At 42.7% G+C, this 20,124-nt stretch overlaps 1 protein-coding gene across 1 annotated transcript in view; it reads right to left on the reverse strand.

Moving 5' to 3' along the window:
* Window positions 1–5,480: 5,480 nt before the first annotated feature.
* The window catches only part of LOC122557387 (phosphatidylinositol 3,4,5-trisphosphate 5-phosphatase 2A-like), a 146,816-nt gene continuing 132,172 nt past the window's right edge, over window positions 5,481–20,124 (reverse strand). Inside the window, exons 26-29 of the mRNA XM_043705046.2 lie at window positions 16,675–16,821; window positions 11,420–12,161; window positions 7,591–7,706; window positions 5,481–6,311 (exon numbers count right to left, since the gene is read on the reverse strand). Of these exons, the coding sequence (XP_043560981.2) occupies window positions 6,218–6,311; window positions 7,591–7,706; window positions 11,420–12,161; window positions 16,675–16,821 (1,099 nt within the window). The 3' untranslated portion in view covers window positions 5,481–6,217. The remainder of the gene's footprint in view (window positions 6,312–7,590; window positions 7,707–11,419; window positions 12,162–16,674; window positions 16,822–20,124) is intronic.

The raw sequence follows: 20,124 nt of genomic DNA on the forward strand, positions 1-20,124 counted from the left end.
GAATCCATCACCCCCTACATTTTAGATTAGATTCCCTTTTCCAAACCAGCATACCTGTTTGAAATGGGTATCACCACAAAAGACTCCTGCACTAGCTACCTACCTCTCTTACCTTTCCTGGAGTCAACCCATCTATGTGACTATATCTGAGACTTTCCCCCCATCCTATAACTGCCATCCATCATATATTGTTGCTGTTGCAAATTGCTCATTGCTTCTAACTGTCTCTTCAACCGATCCATTCGATCCGATAAGATTCGCAACCAATAACATTTATTGCAGATATAATCTGTTGTAACCCTTAAACTCTCTTTAAACTCCCACATCTGACAAGAAGCACATATCACTCTACTAAAGGCCATTTTTGCTTCTTCACAATCTGCAGACTCAGAAACTAACACCGTCTTATTCTGCGACAAACATTGCCCCAGGTTAAATAGTTATGGCTTATATTTTAAGTTTAATCAAGAGACACATCTCCAAAAACATATAATCAAGAAAGAACCCACTCTACTCACTACTGCAGACTTTCTGTAGACCACCCTTAAAACAACAACTCACTTATCTGATTCTGTGCTGTGAGCTTTGCCCAACAGTTCCTCCAAGATCAGTTGTGAATTTTAATGTTTGTTAATTTTTCCAGACACACTCCGATGTCCAGCGATACATGAATTCAAACAGTAAAGGCAGTGTCAGTTTCTTTCTCTCTCTCTCTGTCTCTCTCTGTCTCTCTCTCTCCTGCACTGTCCTCACCATGTGCTTCCTTTGTCTGTTCTTCTCCATTTTAAAACTGCTCTTGTTTCGACTTTTTATTCCCAAAATTCCAAAACAATACAACATATAAAACAGTAATTGCTGCTTCCTGGAGTTCGAGGAAATTGCCTCCAGCACCTAAAATACCTCAAACAATGAGCAGCTGTTACAGCCAGAAATTTTTCCCGTCCTCCATCTTGGCATCCCTTGTCCTTCTAAATGGAAGTGGTCGTGGGTTTCAAAGGTGCTGTCTGAGGATCTTTGGTGAATTTCTGCAGTGGAGCGTTAGTGGTGGAAGGAATGGATGTTTGTGCATGTGGTGCCAATCAAGCTGGTTGATTTGTCTTGGATGGTGTCAGGCTTCTTGAGTGTTGTTGGAGCTACACCCATCTGGGCAAGTGGGGAATATTTCAATCCACTGCTGACTTGTGCCTTGTAGGTGATGGACAGACATTGGGATTCAAGAGGTGAATTACTCTCTGGGTGAGGATAACTGAACATACACCCACACATTCCTGTCTATTTTATATACCTTTGGGGTGAAGTGGGGCATTAATTCTATCTCACGTCCCACAAACATCAATGCAAAAATGATAGTAATCACACTCTGTACATCAAGCTGAATACCCCAATCCTACTTTCCCCCATTTCCCTTGATCGCTTTAGCCAAATGTGTCAGTTTCCAATCACGTCCTTAAGGAGATATTGGTTAACCATTTGTTGAAGAAGATTGTTTGACCCTAACTGACCATGTGAGATATTCAAGCAACCTGGAGCATCATGTTCTCAAAAAATATTTTTTAATCCCAACATACTTATATGCATTTTGGTTATGAAGTTGAAGGCATGTACAGTAGTATTAAGAAAGAGTGAATGCTGTTTTGCACTGACAACTGACAAGCACCTATCATATGACTAACTAGCAGTCTCAGAGTGTACTGGACAATTGAAGATATTTAACATTTCACTGTGAAATAGATATCTGAGTTGGTTGCTGTTTTGACAACAATTTGAATTTAACCAACCAGTTTAAATTATGCCCCAGGATACTAAAACTCAATCAAGTTTGAATTTATTGTTTTTGTCAACATTGAATCAATGAGATGATCCGATGTTTGAATATAAGAAAAGCAAACATTTTAGAAGTCAGACAGAGTCACTGCCATTGAGAGAGACTGTCATTCAAAGCACTCTCTATCAAAGGTACTCATGATTTGGAGGTGCCAGTGTTGGACCAGGGTGTACAGAGTTAAAAATCACACAACACCAGGTTATAGTCCAAACGGTTTAATTGGAAACACTAGTTTTTGGATTGCTGCTCCTGTGTCAGCTGGTTGTAGAGTTTAAGATCGTAGGGCATTTCTATGTCCTATGATCTTATACTCGACAACCACCTGATGAAGGTGCAGCACTCCGAAAGCTAGTGCTTCCAATTAACCCTGTTGGACTATAACCTGGTGTTGTGTGATTTTTGACTTTATATCAAAGTTACCTTTTTCATATGATACATCTTTGTAGCAAAAGACTGAAGATGACCCAAGGAATCTTCAGCCAGAGGAAGACAGACAACAAGAACGACAGCCACTGTGTGGTTTTGAAATTAAGTTGATGTTATTATAATACAGGTTTTGATTGGAACAGTACATTATTATAGGGATGGAGGTAGATAAGAAACATTTAAGAGAAAGGAGGCTTAGAATTGTAAATAGTTATTGTTTAATGTTCAGTTTTTCAATTGATATTTTGTCTTTAAATAGTGGAATTTGGGAGTTCTCTGTCACTCATATTTTAACAGATTACGAGACAAGGTGAGCTTTTCTGGGTGTTTTGTTTAAGTAACAGAGGGGTTCACCTCATGTCATAACATCTCAGATCCCAAAGCAATATGTCAATTAAAAATGTCTAAAGAAATGATGAAATCAAACTGATCTGTGGACTGCTATTAATAACAAATCTCAAGTAAGTTTTCAATCCATAATATATATTAAAATCAAACATTCAGAAAAGCCTATACAGTGTACAACAATCAATAATAATAAGCTTTTTTAGAGTAGTATTATCTCTATAAAATTCTAGCAATGAAATGCATTATTGTTCATATGCACATGCTGACATGGCAGCACATGTTTACAAAGATGTTGTCAAAATCGCCATCATGAAGTTACCGCTTTTCAAGCTCACGATAAGTAAGGCGTTGCTGTTTGGTGTAGGTCTTACATATGTAGCATGATGGTCCATTGTGTAATTCAATTCAACCCTCTCAGAACTTGTAGGTAATCTCAATTGATGTAATCAATTCAGAAAATGAAACATAAATTTGCAGCAACCATGTAAGTCAAAGAATTCCTTTCCTGAATGTGCTGCTTTCCTCACTTCCGTGTTTATGCAATGGTGTGAACTGAATTGAACTGAATTTATTGTCACATGTACTGAGGCACAGTGAAAAGCTTTGTCTTGCGAGCAATACAGGCAGATCACATATTCACAGGTTATTTTTGTCTTTCAAATCCAGTATCCAGTGTTGTTTTTCCAAAGTATCTGGACAGCTAGAACACCTGATTTTAACTCTGCCTGGTCTATTCTGCCTATTTTAAATCCCTTCAATGTCTTATCCATTAATTTCAATGACAAGAGTCTCAGATGGGATCTAGAAAGAGGGTGCAATTTATTCTCCTCGATTACTATACCAGAAGAGTTGGAGGAATTTACCATAGCCCATCTTTACTGAAGAGTCGATCAATTTGAACCAGTCATATTCATATCAAAGACACTGTGGCTGAGATAGTTGGATTCTTGAATGATAAGGAATCAAGGCTTTCGGAGTAAGGGCAGGAAAGTGGAGGTGAGGTATGTTGGATCTTGATGGGTGGAGCAGGCTTGATGGGCCTGTTCCTATTTCCTACTGCCTTGTTTGCCCACTGTATTAGACCTCAAAAAAACTGGGAAGCCTCAAGAGAGACCATGGCCAAAATTAAAATGTTGGAATTAGAAAACTGTTAGATTGTGCTTGAACAAGAAAAGCTAGATTAGTCTAAGGTTTACATTCAAATTTCTGTCAATCTTTTATTAGCAATTGACACCAAGAATTTCTGAACATAAAACAAGCATAACACAATAAATAGGAGCAATACTGGGCCACACTGCCTCTTCAGCCAGCTACACCATCAATAAGATAACAGTTTATTATTGACCACATCTCCAATTTCCCCTCAGCTCCAGAAGTCTACCAATCTCAGCCTAGAATGTACTCAAATGCTGAGTCCTATGCATAGAAAATTTCAAATGGTGGCAACTCAGCGAGTGAAGAGGTTCCTCTTCCTCTCAGGCTGAACTGGTGAATGCCTTGTCCAGTGACAGTGTCCCTGTGTTCTCGGCTCTCCAGCCAGGGGCGATGCCTCGTTGAACTGTGCATGAGATGACAAAGTGCCATTGCTGACCCTGCTTTAATCAACAGCAATCCCCAGGGATGTTGCCAGCAGCAGCTAATTAAGAGGTTACTGCAGGGTCTGGGGTCAGGGTGGAGACACAGCACCAAGAAGAGCTGGCCCAATCTCAGGGTTGATGGCTTGCCACTCAGCAGTGGGCACTGGTCAGAATGCACAAATAGGGTGCATCAATGCTGGGGCACCAATGTAGAAATGCAAGTGTGGTTGGAGGAAGTAGAGCCTGGTGATCAGAGTCAGGGAGGAATGGGGCGGTTAGAGGAGTGCAGTGGTTAGCAAGTGCATTGAGATGCCATCACCAATGAACATGCCCACTGGGACCCTTCCACGGGCTAAAGACTATCCAGAATAGAGGGCCCTGCACATCCATAGGTATGCACTAGAACGTCACTAGGGTTTATTTGGTGGTCTCTACACATGGCAGCAGTCTCTCTAAGGCCAGTCAGAAACAAGGAATAGATCTCTTTTAAGTGATTTAACCCATTCATTTTGCAGGCTGGTGGGATGCCAACTTTACCAACACAGGCAATATGGCATTTTGGCAGTAAGGCAAAGGGCACCTCCTACCAATTCACCATTCCTCCCAACTTGCAGCCCATTTTCATTGAACTTGAGAACAGCCTTTCCCAAGTTACCCTTTCATCATCTTTCAGAGACTTAAAATCTTTCAATGAAGGCACCTTGGCTTCAAAACTCCAGAAACTGTTGGTGCATTCTAGGAATCATGCCTAGTGACCCTTTGTTGTGCCTCCTACGAAGCAATTCTTCTCTTCCTCTGCACAATACTCCAATAGTGGTCTCACTAAACCTGAGAAATTTGTGACTACTTAATTGTACAAAGGAAAATCAATGAGAATAAGTGGGATCCTCAGGAAACTCTAAACTTACTCTACATCCCTTTGTTAACATCCTCTGTCTTTATGAAAATTAAATTTCGGAGCCATCAAAACTTTTTGTTTTCAAACACTTCCAGTGCAACATTTAGGGAAAGGCAATCATGGACATTTTCCAAGTTTCATTAAAATATTTTCAAAGTCTTTGTGAGGAGAAGCTTTTTTTAAAAAAAAAATCAGAAAAGACCAGAAGTATGACTGGTTCCAGTTATGCCTCTGCTTTTGGCCATAAACTTACAGTGCACAGATATAAATGAAGGAAAACCACCTTCCCTGCACTTTTATATGGAGTTGGAGTGATGTTGATGAGCAACAAAGGATTCTGATGAAGTTGTTGTGAAATCAACAGGAAGCTCAGGAAAGCTTAGGCACAGCATAAAAAATACCAGTTCATCTATAGTCAGGAAAGTGCGATTTTTTTCTTAAAAGGTTTATCTTTTTGACAGCAGTCTGCAATAGCCCCATCATATACTACTCCACAGGTTATTTGCAAACCAGGATTTCCTGAACACAGCTAACCCAGTGCTCACTGTGTCCAAAGTAAACCAATTTTCCAGAAGAGGCCCCGGATAGGTAGGACTTAGACTCCTCAGTTTCTTATGCAAAGGGTCTATTTCAGGCATGTGCCCTGGCCTCATTTTTTGTTGCTTGTACCATACTCATTTGAAGCTTCTGGCTTGTAATGAGGGTGCAGTTCTTGTTAGCCATATTAGATGGTGTACCTGAGCTCGAAAAATGGAAGTAAAACCATTGAATTACTAAGTGTTAAGATCTGCCAACACTGGATTCCATTCCTAGCTGGGGAAGCTTGACTCCCAGATTACATCCCTGATTCTGATCCCGAGCTATCATCTGTGTGTGGTAAAGGATTTACAGAAGTGACGAAAAGGGATAATTCCAGACGCAGTGCGGTCATTGCTGTTTTCCTCCTGGTCTCTCGGCCAGAGTGATGCTGGAAGCTTGATTGAATGTTAACCCCTTCCAAACATATCAAAGGACTATCAGGATATGCTCTGATTTGAGATTTACACAATATTCTTTTTTGTTCAGTTAAGAATCATTTCTGAATTGAGAGAAATGATAAAGTACATTTATGTAGCCTGCTGTCTTTCTTGCCTAGGTTGCTCGTCAAGGCTTGTGTTGGGACGCTATTTCCAGAAGCAACTTCCTGTGAATGGGATCAGTGATGCCAGCCTCCAGCAAATCCTCTTCAGCAATGCCACTGAACGTGAAGGTGAAATAAAAAAAGACATGAGACTCTTAACAGCAGTAATTTAGCACACAATTAAAATCATTATAATGATCACTTTCATCAGCTAGGTGCACTAAATCAACCTCTTGTAAAATCTATCATGTATCACACATCATTTTTCAAGGATCATAGTGATGTGTTTGGCTGAGCAATTAACATTGGATGTGTTTGTAGAGGCACAACAGTAATCATTGTCCCCAGTGCATCTCCAGGGGTTCTGATAGGATGCCAATCCAGGCTAGAGAGGCAGTGCCAGGGTTGTTGGATGGAAAAGACACAGACCAAGCCTGATTGGGTTGTAATGACCCATGGGGATCTGTTGGTCAATTGGGACAGTATTTGCTCCATTTGAAATTCAACATCCTTAGGCCTGTGTTAGACCTAAATTGGGATTCATAGCTGTTAGCATCAGATATGAAAATTGCTGGCAATAAGGGAGATGCATTAATAAGAATTTCTCGAGGAGCCTGAGAATTCTCACAAGATGCTGCAGTAATTAGATGAGGGCACAGGGAAAGGGCAGGGACACAGCCTGAACATTTGCTGGAAGGATTCAAAACTCTACAGGGAAATGACAGTACATTAATCAATTTGCTAATTTACAGCCAATTTGTGCTGTTTTATAAAGTAGTTAGAATCCCTACACTGTGGGAAGAGGCCATTTGGCCCAGTAAGTTTGCATCTACCCTCCAAAGAGCATTCTACCCAGACCTCCACCCTATTCCCATAACCTCACATTTACCACAGTTAACGCACCTGGTCTGTACATCTCTGGACACTATGGACAATTTAGCATGGCCAATCCACCTAACCTCCACGTCTTTTAGACTTTGGGAGGAAACTGGAGCACCCAGTGGAAACTCATGCAGACACGGGCAGAATGTGCAAACTCCACACAGATAATGCTGGAAGTGAACCTGGGTCCCTGGATCTGTGAGGCATTAGTGCACCATGCCAGCCATGCATCTAGCTTTTGGCTATGGATGTTCACTACAACTGAGTTGAACCTGATTCCTCAATATCACACCAATCTGTACTAGAGTGCCACTCAATTTGCTGATAATGAGAGAAAGTGGCTTGAATCATCCATCACTACAGCACTTCCCTTCCTCTCCAAGCCCCCACCTCCTGCCTTTCCCTGGGAACATTACAACACTCACCACCATAACAACCACTTGGATTTATTTGTGTAAATACAAATAAGCAGACAGTTATTCATATTATTTAGGTGTTCTTTTGATGTAATTACCTCCAGTATTCCAATTTATCCCATCCGTTCTCAACCAAACCTGCTTCATATTTTTCCAAACCCAAATGCTTCAGGAACTCAGACAGAGTACTTGAGTTGCTACGATTGTCAAAGTTCTAAAAGATAGAGAAAAATATTTTATCTTTTGAAGATACAGGAAGATTATTATTTTCATCATTACATTACTATTTTTTGCATCTATAAAAATGGAACTACATTTGGAGTGCATGTGCAGTAGTTATGAGTGTTTAGAGCACACACTTTCATACCCAGAGGGATGGTTAGTTCAGTTGGCTGGATGAAAGTGAGGACTGTAGATGCTGGAGAAATTGCAGTTTCTCATCTGTTGTTGGGGGAGGGGCGTGGATCTGACCAGTTAGTCACGGAGGGAACGGTCTTTGTGGAAAGCGGAAAGGGATGGGGGGGGAAATATATCTCTGGCGGTGGGGGTCCGTTTGGAGGTGGCGGAAATGTTGGCGGATAAGAGACCACAATTTCCCTTCCCACGTGGTTAAAGATGCCCTCCAACGCATCTCGTCCACAACCCGCACCTCCGCACTCGAACCCCACCCCTCCAACCGTAACAAGGACAGAACCCCCTGGTGCTCACCTTCCACCCTATCAACCTTCGCATTAACCGCATCATCCACCAACATTTCCGCCACCTCCAAACGGACCCTCCCCACCCCTTTTCGCTTTCTGCAAAGACCGTTCCCTCCGTGACTATCTGGTCTGGTCCACACCCCCCAACAACCCACCCTCCCTTCCTGGCACCTTCCCCTCCCACCACAGGAATTGCAAAACCTGCGCCCACACCTCCTCCCTCACCCCCATCCAAGGCACCAAAGGAGCCTTCTACATCCATCAAAGTTTTACCTGCACATCCACCAATGTCATTTATTGTATCCGTTGCTCCCAATGCGGTCTCCCCTACACTGGGGAGACTGGACGCTTCCTCGCAGAGCGCTTTACGGAACATCTCCGGGACACCCGCACCAATCAACCCCACCTACCTGTGGCCCAACATTTCAACTCCCCCTCCCACTCTGCCAAGGACATGCAGGTCCTGGGCTGCCTCCACCGCTGCTCCCTCACCACTCGATGCCTGGAGGAAGAATGCCTCATCTTCCGCCTCGGAACACTTCAACCCCAGGGCATCAATGTGGACTTGACCAGTTTCCGCATTTCTCCATACCCCCACCTTACCTCAGTTCCTAACTTCCAGCTCAGCACCGTCCCCATGACCTATCCTACCTGCCTATCTTCCTTTCCACCCATCCACTCCACCCTCCTCTCTGACCTATTACCTTCATCCCCACCCCCATTCACCTATTGTACTCTATGCTACTTTTTCCCACCCCCACCCCCTCTCATTTATCTCTCTACCCTGCAGGCTCCCTGCCTCTATTCCTTTTGTCCGAAACGTCGATTTTCCTGCTCCTCGATGCTGCCTGACCTGCTGTGCTTTTCCAGCACCACTCTAATCTAGACTCTGGTTTCCAGCATCTGCAGTCCTTGTTTTTACCTCCTTTGTCTTTGCTTTGCCCTTGGGCCTATCTAGTGATTAGTGGGAGAGAATACACCACAGTGGAATATCTATAGAATTGCCACAGTCCTTAGATATACACAAAATCCTTAGGGGACTTGACAGAGTCAATAAAGAAAGGTTGTTTGCTCTTCTGGGAGCGTCTCGGGTCACAGGGCATAATTTCAGAATGAGAAGTCACCCATCAAAAGTTATGGGAAAAAGGCAGTGAGATGGATTTGAAGACCATCAGATCAAACATGATCTCATTGAATAGTGGAACACATCCGATGGGCTGAATGGTCAACCATCCGCTCCTACAACTTATGGTCTTATAACACAAAGATTTATTGCATGGTAGCATTGAAAAATCTTTGGTTAGCTGGAACTACTAATATGTTAGGGCGCTAATATAGATTCATTAGTTTGTTCTGAAAGTTGGAACGGAACACAGTGTCTCCAGCCACAGACTGTATATGATATCAATAAAATGAGAGGAGTCAATGTGACATTCACATTAACCACTTTGGAAACATTACCCTCCATAATAATAATGACAGGTTTTGATTTAATATCTAATTTAAAAGGCTGGATGTTAATTCTGCCTTCCAAATGTGACTTGTTTTATTCATTCAGGGGGATTGCTGGCTAGACCAGCATTTATTGCCCATCCCTACTTGCCCAGTTCAGGGTCAACCACATTGCTGTGGGTCTGGAGTCATATGTGGGCCAAACAGGTAAGGATAGTAATTTCCTTCCCTAAAAGATATCTGTGAATCAAATGGGCTTTTCCAACATACAATGGTCATCATTAGACTCTTGATCCAAGATTTTTTTAGAGAATTCAAATTCCACCATCTGTTGTGGCATGATTTGAACTCAGGTCCCCAGAACGTTTCCTGGATTGCTGGATTAACAGCCCAGCGATAATATCACTAGGCCATCACTTCTTCTGATTTGGGTGGTGGAGGGGTGGGGGTAGGGGAGTGTTCATAATGTAGAAAGGATGGTTAGCCCACCAACTTCCCACTCACACCCATGTTCATCCCTATAATGTATAGGATGGGTGGGCAGTAAAACAAGTAGCCTGGCCCATAATATGAAAATAAATGGTATCGAGTTACAACCCATAAAGGACCATCAGCATCTCTATTCATTGGAGAACACCAGTTGGGTGCATTCAGATTGAAAGTAAGTACTCCATAAGCATGAGTTAAGGTGACGTGGTACAGCTCACAGCCAGTATGGACATGGAACAGGACTGCATCAGATTCTAGTCATCCAGCCAACTGAGCTAACTGAACCCCGATGTAGCTAAATAATTCAGGGTCAATTGAGCATGGTAAAAGCTCAAATGACCCAGTGTTACACTGCCAATGCCATAACATGGTAGTCAGGTGTGAGTAGGATTCACAATTTTTTTTTAAAAGTGCTAAAAATAATAGGAATGAAGAGGCTATCATTGAAGGGGACCTCTTGCCCATTGAGGCACTCCTAGAGAAGATAACATCACAAACCGCCTCTTTAAAATGGTTGTCTCTGGCAGCCCCCAAGTATAGGTGTAGCTTCCAATGAAAGAGGGAAGCTCAACGCAGAGTGTGTTTGGCCCAATGTGTGCTGTTGGTCAAGCTTCTAACTGTTCAGTGAACTGGCTGCCAACTTTTCTCCTGGGCAGGAACCAAGCCGTAATTTCCCACCCACACTTAAAGTGCAGCACTCAGTACTGCACTGGAGTGTTAGCTTAGATTTTGTATTCAACTCTCAGGAGTGAGGCTTGAACCCACAAGCCCTAGACTTAGGGTAAGAGTGCTACCTCCAATCTGCGGTTGATGTCTGTTCTCAACAGAATAGCTGGGACAAACCCAATAATTTAAAGCTAAAAAGGAGTAAATTAAATACATCTAATTGAAAAGTGTGTTATTATGCAATGACAAATGAAACAAACACACAGATTCCCCATTATTCATACATACACTGTCCACAGCAGTAAGCATGTACAATGATCAGGGACAATCAGGTAATATTTCCCTCTTTAGCTCAGGAGCACACATTTCAATTGTTATGCTCTCACTGCTAACCTTGAGATCATCCAACTCATCACAAATTGAGAACTGACCCTCAAATTATTTGCTCTGTACATCTTAGTAGCCTACTGGGCAACACATATTTCCACTAAAACATTTGGGAACCTGGTTTACTTCTGTGTTCCAAATGTCGCTTCTCAAATGACACCGCTGTGGGTGAAACAAAGATTTAACTATTCCATGGTTCACACCGGAGTGTTTTATTGTTTTAAATACGTACCCCAGCCTCCATTGTTCTGTTCTTGACAGGTAGTGGTGGAGGTACGTCCGTTCGTGTAGGCCGAGGTTGAAACTCTCCTGTTACTTTGTTTCTGGCTGGTAATCGAGGACTCACTGCTGGCCGTTCTCGAACAGGAAGGGGGAGTTCATATTTGTTGACTTGGCGGTCTTTGCTGCTCAGAGATTTTGTCGTATGGAAGTCATCCATTTTTCTTTCAGAGAGTTTGTCTCGGACCTCATTGATCAGCGACGCTTGAGGCCCACTCTTGCCTGCCAGCTGAGCTCTGGAGAAGCTCCTAGGTGCTGTGGTAGGCGCTTTGAATTCCTGGGAATCCCTGGTTGTCGTTGCAGCCTTGTGCCACTCTTGGTTAGTTTTGGATGGCGCAGCCTGGTGAGCTTTACCCCATACATCAGCAGAACTGGCATAAAGTGGGTTATTCTGCATTTCAACCTCCCCCACTTTGGGGAAAGTGTGCTGGGACTGATCGTAAGAGCCGCGCAGACCTTCGTGGTCTAAGGAGCCTCCTTCACTGTTCAAGTGTCGGAAGGAGGGGTCTCTCGGTTTTTCTGCCACTGTTGGAGGAAAAGGTTGTGGCATATTCCTTGGAATAGTTTTTGACACTGAATTTTCCTGACTGCCTGTTCCAGACTGGGGGTAAGGTACCCCTTCAAGTACAAAGTAGGCTGGGTTGTTGAAACTGTTCAAATAGGAATCATCATCCGCAGGAATATTTTGTTTCATCCTAAAAAACAAAATAATAAAGGTACAACTTAGATTATGTGTGTCATCTTCAGTGTACAAGCTTATCATTTACCCTTAGTATGAGATAGTTTTGAATCCAGGACAAAAGACTAGCTGTCCATAAAAGGATTCTCATTATCATTATGGAAAACTCTATTACATCTCAATTCAAAATTACTCCCCAGGTACAGTGCCACTACTCTGCCAATGCCACATAAGGAAACCACTCCTCAGTGCTACTTACTCAGGACATAGAATATAAAATTAAGAGTGTCCACTAAAATTTGCTGCTACTATCCTCAATTGCCACATTTCAACTTCTCCTTGAAAGACCCCAGCGACTCTTTGGCCAGGAGTCACCTCAATTGTTGACCGTTGCATCTACGTGGGGGGTCCAGGACAGACTGTTGGGTATCATCATTCCTAGGAACTTGACAGTCTCGACTCTCTCCACATCAGCTCTGTTGATGTAGATTGGGGTATTTCCTCCTCCTTTCTTCTTGAAGTCAATGATCAATTCTTTTGTTTTGCCGACATTGAGAGAGAGATTGTTATGATTGCACCATGACACCAAGCCGTCAATCTCCTTCCTGTATTTTGATTCATCATTGTTTGATAACTGGTCTACCACAGTGGTATCACCAGCAAGCTTGTCAATGGCATTCATATGGAATTTGGCCACACAATCATGGATGTACAGGGAGTACAGTAGGGGGGCCGAGGACACATCCTTGTGGGATGCCAGTGTTTGAGTTTGTTCACACTGGACTTACAGGATGGAACTAATATCAGCCAGAATTCCCACCTAGAGTTCTGAAGAAGAGTACCTGACTGGAAACATGAACTTTGTTTCTGTCTCCACAGATGCTGCCTGATCTGCTGCACTTCTCCAAAATCCTCTGTGTTTTTTTCAGATTTCTCACCTTTGATTATTGTCCAATTTGGTAGACATTGCAAGACTTTGCTCCATGGTTGAATAATTTGCTGTCAGGTTGGGTTAGGCTGCTCCATGGATGGCTGCCTGGGATTCGGACTGGCACCAATAGACATGAGGTTTTATGTGATGCACAGACACATAGCAATCATGAAGGTCTGACACAAACTGCTGTCAAGTCAGTCCTCCTCCATGGTAGCCCAGTGGTTAGCACTGTGGCGTCACAGCATCCAGGGTCAATTCCAGCCTTGGGTGACTGTCTGTGTGGAGTTTACTCATTCTCCACTTTTCCATGTTGGTTTTTGTCAGATGCTCTGGTTTCCTCCTACAATCCAAGAATGTGCAGTTAGGTAGATTAGCCATAGGCGATGCAGGGTTACCTGGATAGGGTAGACGCTAGGTCTGAGTGGGATGGTCTTCAGAAGGTCGATGGGTTGAATGGCCTCTTTCCACAGTGTAGGGATTCTGTGATTGATTCTATACTGTGGCTGTGCAAACAAATATAATGGTACTGCGCATTGACCCAGGTGACACAGAAATTTTTTTTTTAAAATGGAAAGGTATCAGAGCCCAGCACACATCATTACATTTAGAGAAAGAGAAAGAAGACTTAACAAATTTTAACATCATCCAAAATAAAAGTGATCTATTGATCTGAAATTGGAAAAATATTCTCGCCCAAGTTGTCTGAATTTCTGTCAGCATGCTGTAAACAGCACAATACACAAATGCAGGGATGCCCCCTCTGGTTTAGTTTTAATTAAGTTGTTGACACCTCTAAGATCTATTCAGTTCAGTCACAGGTGCTCCATATAAAGATCTTTCACTCAAAACACAGTTTCTCCAATTCAATATCAGTTTAATAAAAGGTTACATATTAACCTTTCATGCCTATAGTCTGAGTAGTTTTATTATACACAAGCTAAAAACAGAATCATCTTCATAATTGTTGCAAGACACTTTGCAAAGATCTTTGACTTCAGATTTCTCCTCTTTTACATTCACTCCGCTCCCTCCTGTGGTGAGCACAGAGTGAGTAAAAGAATACCATAGCCAAAACCAAGCAATCATTTTGATTCTTTCAGACAGCTTTTCCACCTTTTAACCTTTTGTTTGTTAAGTAACATTTCTGTTCTCGCTGCGGTGTGGGACATCAATATTGAATAATGAAACATTTTCTAATTCAGACACTGAGCAAACACTCTCAGTGCAGACAAAGTGCAGTAAAGGGCATTTTATTCCAACAACATATTGGAGATGTGGTCAAAGAAATTCAATAATAGTTCCAGTTTTCCTTAGCTAGTAGGGAAAATGGAATTACAGCAGAGAATTCATTGCCAGTGTTTTTATTATGAACTTACGCCCCCAAAAGAATTGAGTCAATATGGCCCAAAATCATTATTGAAAAAAATCATAAAGAGAGCATAAAGATTCTTTTATTCCATGTTGGCTTTCATCCCAGGAGCTGGAACAATGACAGGACAAGGTGCCAATCCCCTGCACCTCCCATCTCACCAGCACTCCATTTTTTAAATGACACAGCACTGTAAGAGTGGAGAGTGAGGGAGAGGACAGGACCTGTGAGGGTAGGGAGTGAGGGAGAGGGAAAGACCTGTGAGGGTAGGGAGTGAGGGAGAGGACAGGACCTGTGAGGGTAGGCATTAGGGAGAGGACAGGACCTATGAGGGAAGGGAGTGAGGGAGAGGGCAGGACCTGTGAGGGTAGGGAGTGAGGGAGAGGACAAGACCTATGAGGGTAGGGAGTGAGGGAGAGGGCAGGACCTGTGAGGGTAGGGAGTGAGGGAGAGGACAAGACCTATGAGGGTAGGGAGTGAGGGAGAGCTCAGGACCTGTGAGGGTAGGGAGTGAGGGAGAGGACAGGATCTGTGAGGGTAGGGAGTGAGGGAGAGGGCAGAATCTGTGAGGGTAACGGTCAGGGAGAGGGCACGATCTGTGAGGGTAGGGTGTCAGAGTGGGGACAGGAATTGTGACGGCAGGGAATCGGGGGTTGGGGACTGTGAGCATAAGTTGTCGGGGTGAGAGGTTGCAGATTCTGACCAAAAAGAAACGTAAAGATAAATGGGAAATTGAATGCAGAGATTTAGTGAGGTACAGGTAGAGAGCTGCTTTACCTGGAAGCTGTGTATGGGTCCTTGGATATTGAGGAGGGATGAAGTAAATGGGCAGATGTTACACCTTCTGTCTGTGCAAGGTAGATGCCATGAGTGGAGGGGCTGTGTTGGGTTGAAGGAGGAGTGGACCAGTGGGTTCTGGAGGGAATGGTTCCTGCTGAAGGCTGGTAAGGGAAGGGAGATGAATATGTGCCTGGTTATGGCATCTCGCTGGAGGTGGCTGAAAAGGTTGAAATGATCCTTTGGATGTGAATTCAGGTGGGATGGTAGGTGAGGACAAGAAGGACCCTACTGCTGCTATGGGAGAGAGATTGAGTGAGGGTGGAAGTGCGGGAGATGGGTTGGACCTGGTTGTGAGCCTTGTTGACCATGGTGCTGGGGAATGCTCGATTGAGGGAAAAGTTGGACATTTTGGAGGCCCTCTTGTCGAAGTTGACATTAAAACAGATGCAACGGAGTTAGAAGAACTAGGAGAATGGAATAGAGTCTTTATGGGAAACAGGGTGAGGATGTATAGTCAAGGTAACTGTGAGAATCACTTGGTTTGTAGTGGATATTGGTAGCTAGTCTATCCTCAGAAATGGAAATAGAAATGTCAAAGAAGAAAGGGAGGAATCAGAGATGGACCAGGTAAAGCTGAGGTCAGGGTGGTAATTGGAATCAAAATTCATAAATATTTCTATTTCTGGATATATTGGAGAAAGAGTGTGGGTGGGGACAGGAGTAGGACTACAACAAGCAACGTTCCACTTATGCCACAAAGAGGCAGACATAACTGGGGCCTATGTGGGTAAAAGCAAGGACTGCAGATGCTGTAAACCAGAGTCTAGATTAGAGTGGTGCCGGAAAAGCACAGCAGGTCAGGCAGCATCTGAGGAGCAGGAAAAATCGTACCCTGGCCACCTTTCTGACCTGAAGAAAATGAAAGGAGTTAAAAGAGAAGGACAAGCTCAGCCAAGCGGAGGAGTGTGGTGGTGGGTGAGCGAATTCAAGCCTTTGTTCCAGGAAGAAGCAGAGAGCGCTGAGACAATCCTAATGGGGGATGGACGTGTAAAGGGCTGGTACTTCCATAGTGAAGGGGAGGTGGCTGGAGCCCACAAACTGGAAATTCTGGAACTGATGTAAAATGTCAGAGAATTGAAGATGTAAGTGAGAAGCAACTGGACAAGGGGAAAACATGTTTCTGTTTCTGATTTCCACCATCCACAGTTCTTTTTTTTATGCCATCATAGGGCAGGAGATCTCAAATTGGCTGCATGCTGGATTCATAACAGTCCATAAAGGGTTGTCTTTCTGCGAGTGTAGATGTTATTTATTTAACTTGTTCAGAGATGTTATTGCACACCACTGGAGTGGGTGGGTCTTGAATCCAGATTTCCTGGTGTATATGAGAAGAAGGTAAGAGTTCCCTTTCAGCCTAACCTCAGGTGTGATGATGGGTTGACATACCTTGATTGAATGACCTCTTCATTGCCCTTCCCTTTAATTCCTATACCAGTACTCCCAGGGTGAGGGCCATCGTCAGGCCAATTGGAAAACATGGAGCTGATGACTTCAGAGAACGCTGAATTCTGACCACATTTTTTCTCACTGCCTCTGTGGAGTAACAGACAAATGTTAAAAATATTCTTTCAGTTTCAGTGCTACCAAACTCCTGGTCGTCCCTCACATGAGCTCAAAGTATAAATGCTACCAAATACTTCTGCTAGCTTTATATTGTAGTATTCTTTATAGTCACTTTTTTCCAGTTCAAACCATCGTAGTTTGTTGCCAAAAACCATCCCAATCCCTCATAAGTCCCTCAAGACTCCCCCACAAGATTCCTTATGAATCAGCGCAAAAAATACATTCTGATTCCTTGCTTCTCTTGAGCTTTCTGATATCAGTTAAAAAGCATTTAGCTGGTTACAAATTGTCTGCTTGCATGTGTAGTAAGAAAAGAAGAGAGTAATACCAGCTGGGGTCCCTGCCCTGAATTTCTGCTGCAAGTAGAAATACTAGGAAAGAGAGATCAGGCTTCGCTGATGTTGGCCCTATCATCAAGTACTCTACAGGTGCTCAGCATCTGCATGTTACATAACTAATAGCTTGCTTTGTTGTATGGTATCCAGATGGCACAAAGAAAAAGCTACTGGCAGCTGGGAAACCCTGCTCAGAATCAGTCACCAGCTGCAAAGGAGGTGAGGGAACGGAATGTAAGAAAATTATTTTTATTTTAAATCATCTTTTTTGCAAATTATTTTTCCTTCATCCACACTTGGCCCCTGATACGTCCAGTTCTGTGTATCAAAATGGAAATATATAAGAGGCATCTGGGAGTAGTCGCTGGATCTTTCTTTCTCTTCCTTTGTCCATTCAGTGCCACTTCCCAATGGCTGAGGTCAGGAACTTGTGTGAGAGACGTCAGATAGGCATCAGTGTGCCACTGTGGATCAGAAATGCCAAGGAGCATTCAATGCTAATGGTCTTTTAAGAAATGATAGCATCGCTGTCCTCACAGTTTGAAAATGTTTCAAATCGCAATGTGAGGATCAGTTTAATAGTTTATTTCAAAATAAAACTGGCTGTGCAAGCAAAATTCTGCATCTAAAGAAGGGCAAGAGGGTGATATTTTGGGTATCTGTTCTGTTTATTAAATTGATTGATTTAAGCAGGAACTGAGGTAATCTTCAGTTGTTTGAGTCTCAAATGATTTTTTAAAAACAGTAATGCTATTCACACTCACTGAAGTGTTTGCAACATGTAACAGCAAGATCAGTATAACCAGGGGGGAATGCAGCAGATGCATGCACTGTTCAATCATTTAAATGCAAGATTCTTTCAGAAAATTCTTACAAGGTCATTTCCCGGAATTACGAGGTCAATTCCCGGAATGACGGGACTATTTTATGCTGAAAGATTGGAGCGACTGGGCTTGTATACGCTTGAGTTTAGAAGGCTGAGAGGGGATCTGTTTGAGACGTATAAGATTATTAAAGGATTGGACACTCTGGAGAAAGGAAGCATGTTTCAGCTGATGGCTGAGTCCCGAACCAGAGGACACAGTTTAAAAATAAGGGGTAGGCCACTTAGAACAGAGTTGAGGAGAAATTTCTTCACCCAGAGAGTGGTGGGTGTATGGAATGCTCTGCCCCAGAAGGCTGTGGAGGCCAAGTCTCTGGATACTTTCAAGAAAGAGTTGGATAGAGCTCTTAAGGATAGTGGAATCAAGGGTTATGGGGATAAGGCAGGAACAGGATACTGATTGAGGATGATCAGCCATGATCATAATGAATGGTGGTGCTGGCTCGAAGGGTAGAATGGTCTACTCTTGCACCTATTGTCTCTTGTCTATTGTCTATTAATATTTTGAGATATATTTAAGGTAAGATATATAAGAGGAACATAGAAAATAGAAGCAGGAGTAAGCCATTTGGTCCATCAAATGTGCTCTGCCATTAAACATGATCATGCAACTCAGTACCCTGTTTCCACTTTCTCTCCATACCCTTTGATCCCCTTATTCCCAGAAGCTATATTTAGAAAACATTCAATGTTTTGGGCTCAACTGTTTTCTGTGGCAGAGAATTCCACAGGCTCGCTACTCTCTGGGTGATAAAATACACTTCATCTCAGTCCTGAATGGTTTATCCCATATCCTTAGACTGTGACTCCTGTTTCTGGACTTCCTGGTTATCAGGACGTTCTTCCTGCATAATATATACAGACAAAATATAGTATGTTTGACACTAATGATTTCCAAATTTTCCACCATTCTCTGTATTATGCTTGGATCTGTTGTGGGTTAGGAATGAACATCCTGATTTTCCAAAATTCCATTGTTATTTTTAATGTGTCTACCAGGATGGTCAAAGATGGTATTAATCACCTAGTTTTCATGTTCTGATGAAGGCTTACTTCTGAAATATAAATCCTTCTCTTTTTGAAATGCTATCTGGTCCACTCTACATTTCTAATAATTTCTGTGTTTGATGAAGAACCCCTATTTGCATAGAAACTAGGATCAGAAATAGACCATTTAGCCCTTCAAACCTGCTCCAACATTCAATGAGGCTATGGCTTATCTGTTCATGCTAGAAATTCTACCTTTGATTAATCTTCCCTAAAATAATATACTCATCTCCACTTTTAAAATATTCAATGGCTCCTGTCTCCACCATCTTCTGAGGCAGAGTTCCAAAGTCACACAAGAGGCCATTTCCCCTGATCTCTGTCCTGAAAGGGAAAGCCCTAATTTGAAGTCAGTGCTCTCAACTTCTGTACTGGCCCACAATAGTAAATGAAGAGACCAGATTGAGGTTTTAAGATAATGAGATGGTTTCATACAGTGGACCAAGAAAAACTCTGATGAGTGGGTGAATAAACAGATTAAGATATATTGGCAAAGGTCCAGAGTCATAGAGTCATAGAGATGTGCAACATGGAAACAGACCTTCGGTCCAACTCGTCCATTCTGACCAGATGTCCCAACACAATTGAGAGGAGAGTTGATGAGATATTTTTTCAATTAGAGTATAGGCAGAACATTGAAAGCACCTGAAAATGCAGTTGTACTTGATTCTATAAGTGATTTGAGAAGGGAATTGGATAGGTACTCAAGGATGAGCTAATTATAGGGAAATGGAGAAAAAGTGGGGATGTAGGACGAAGCATGATTGCACCTTCAAAGATCCAATAGGCCAAATGGCATCCTACTGGGTTCTAAGTCTGTATGTCTAGAAAGTATGAGGTCTTACATGTTTGAATAGTTTTCAATAATTACAATCCTGCCTCACGGATGAAGAAAGACTGCTTGAACAAGCTACATGAATGTGAGAACGCTAATGGAATGTACCCAATCAAGTCACTGATTCCAGTGAAGAAGAAGGAAACGTTCTCGGGGTTAGGGGTCCTCTTGTG

Source organism: Chiloscyllium plagiosum, unplaced genomic scaffold (genome assembly GCF_037043375.1).
Source record: "Chiloscyllium plagiosum isolate Xiang-an unplaced genomic scaffold, Cpla_swu_hap1 HiC_scaffold_11, whole genome shotgun sequence".
NCBI lineage: Eukaryota > Metazoa > Chordata > Chondrichthyes > Orectolobiformes > Hemiscylliidae > Chiloscyllium > Chiloscyllium plagiosum.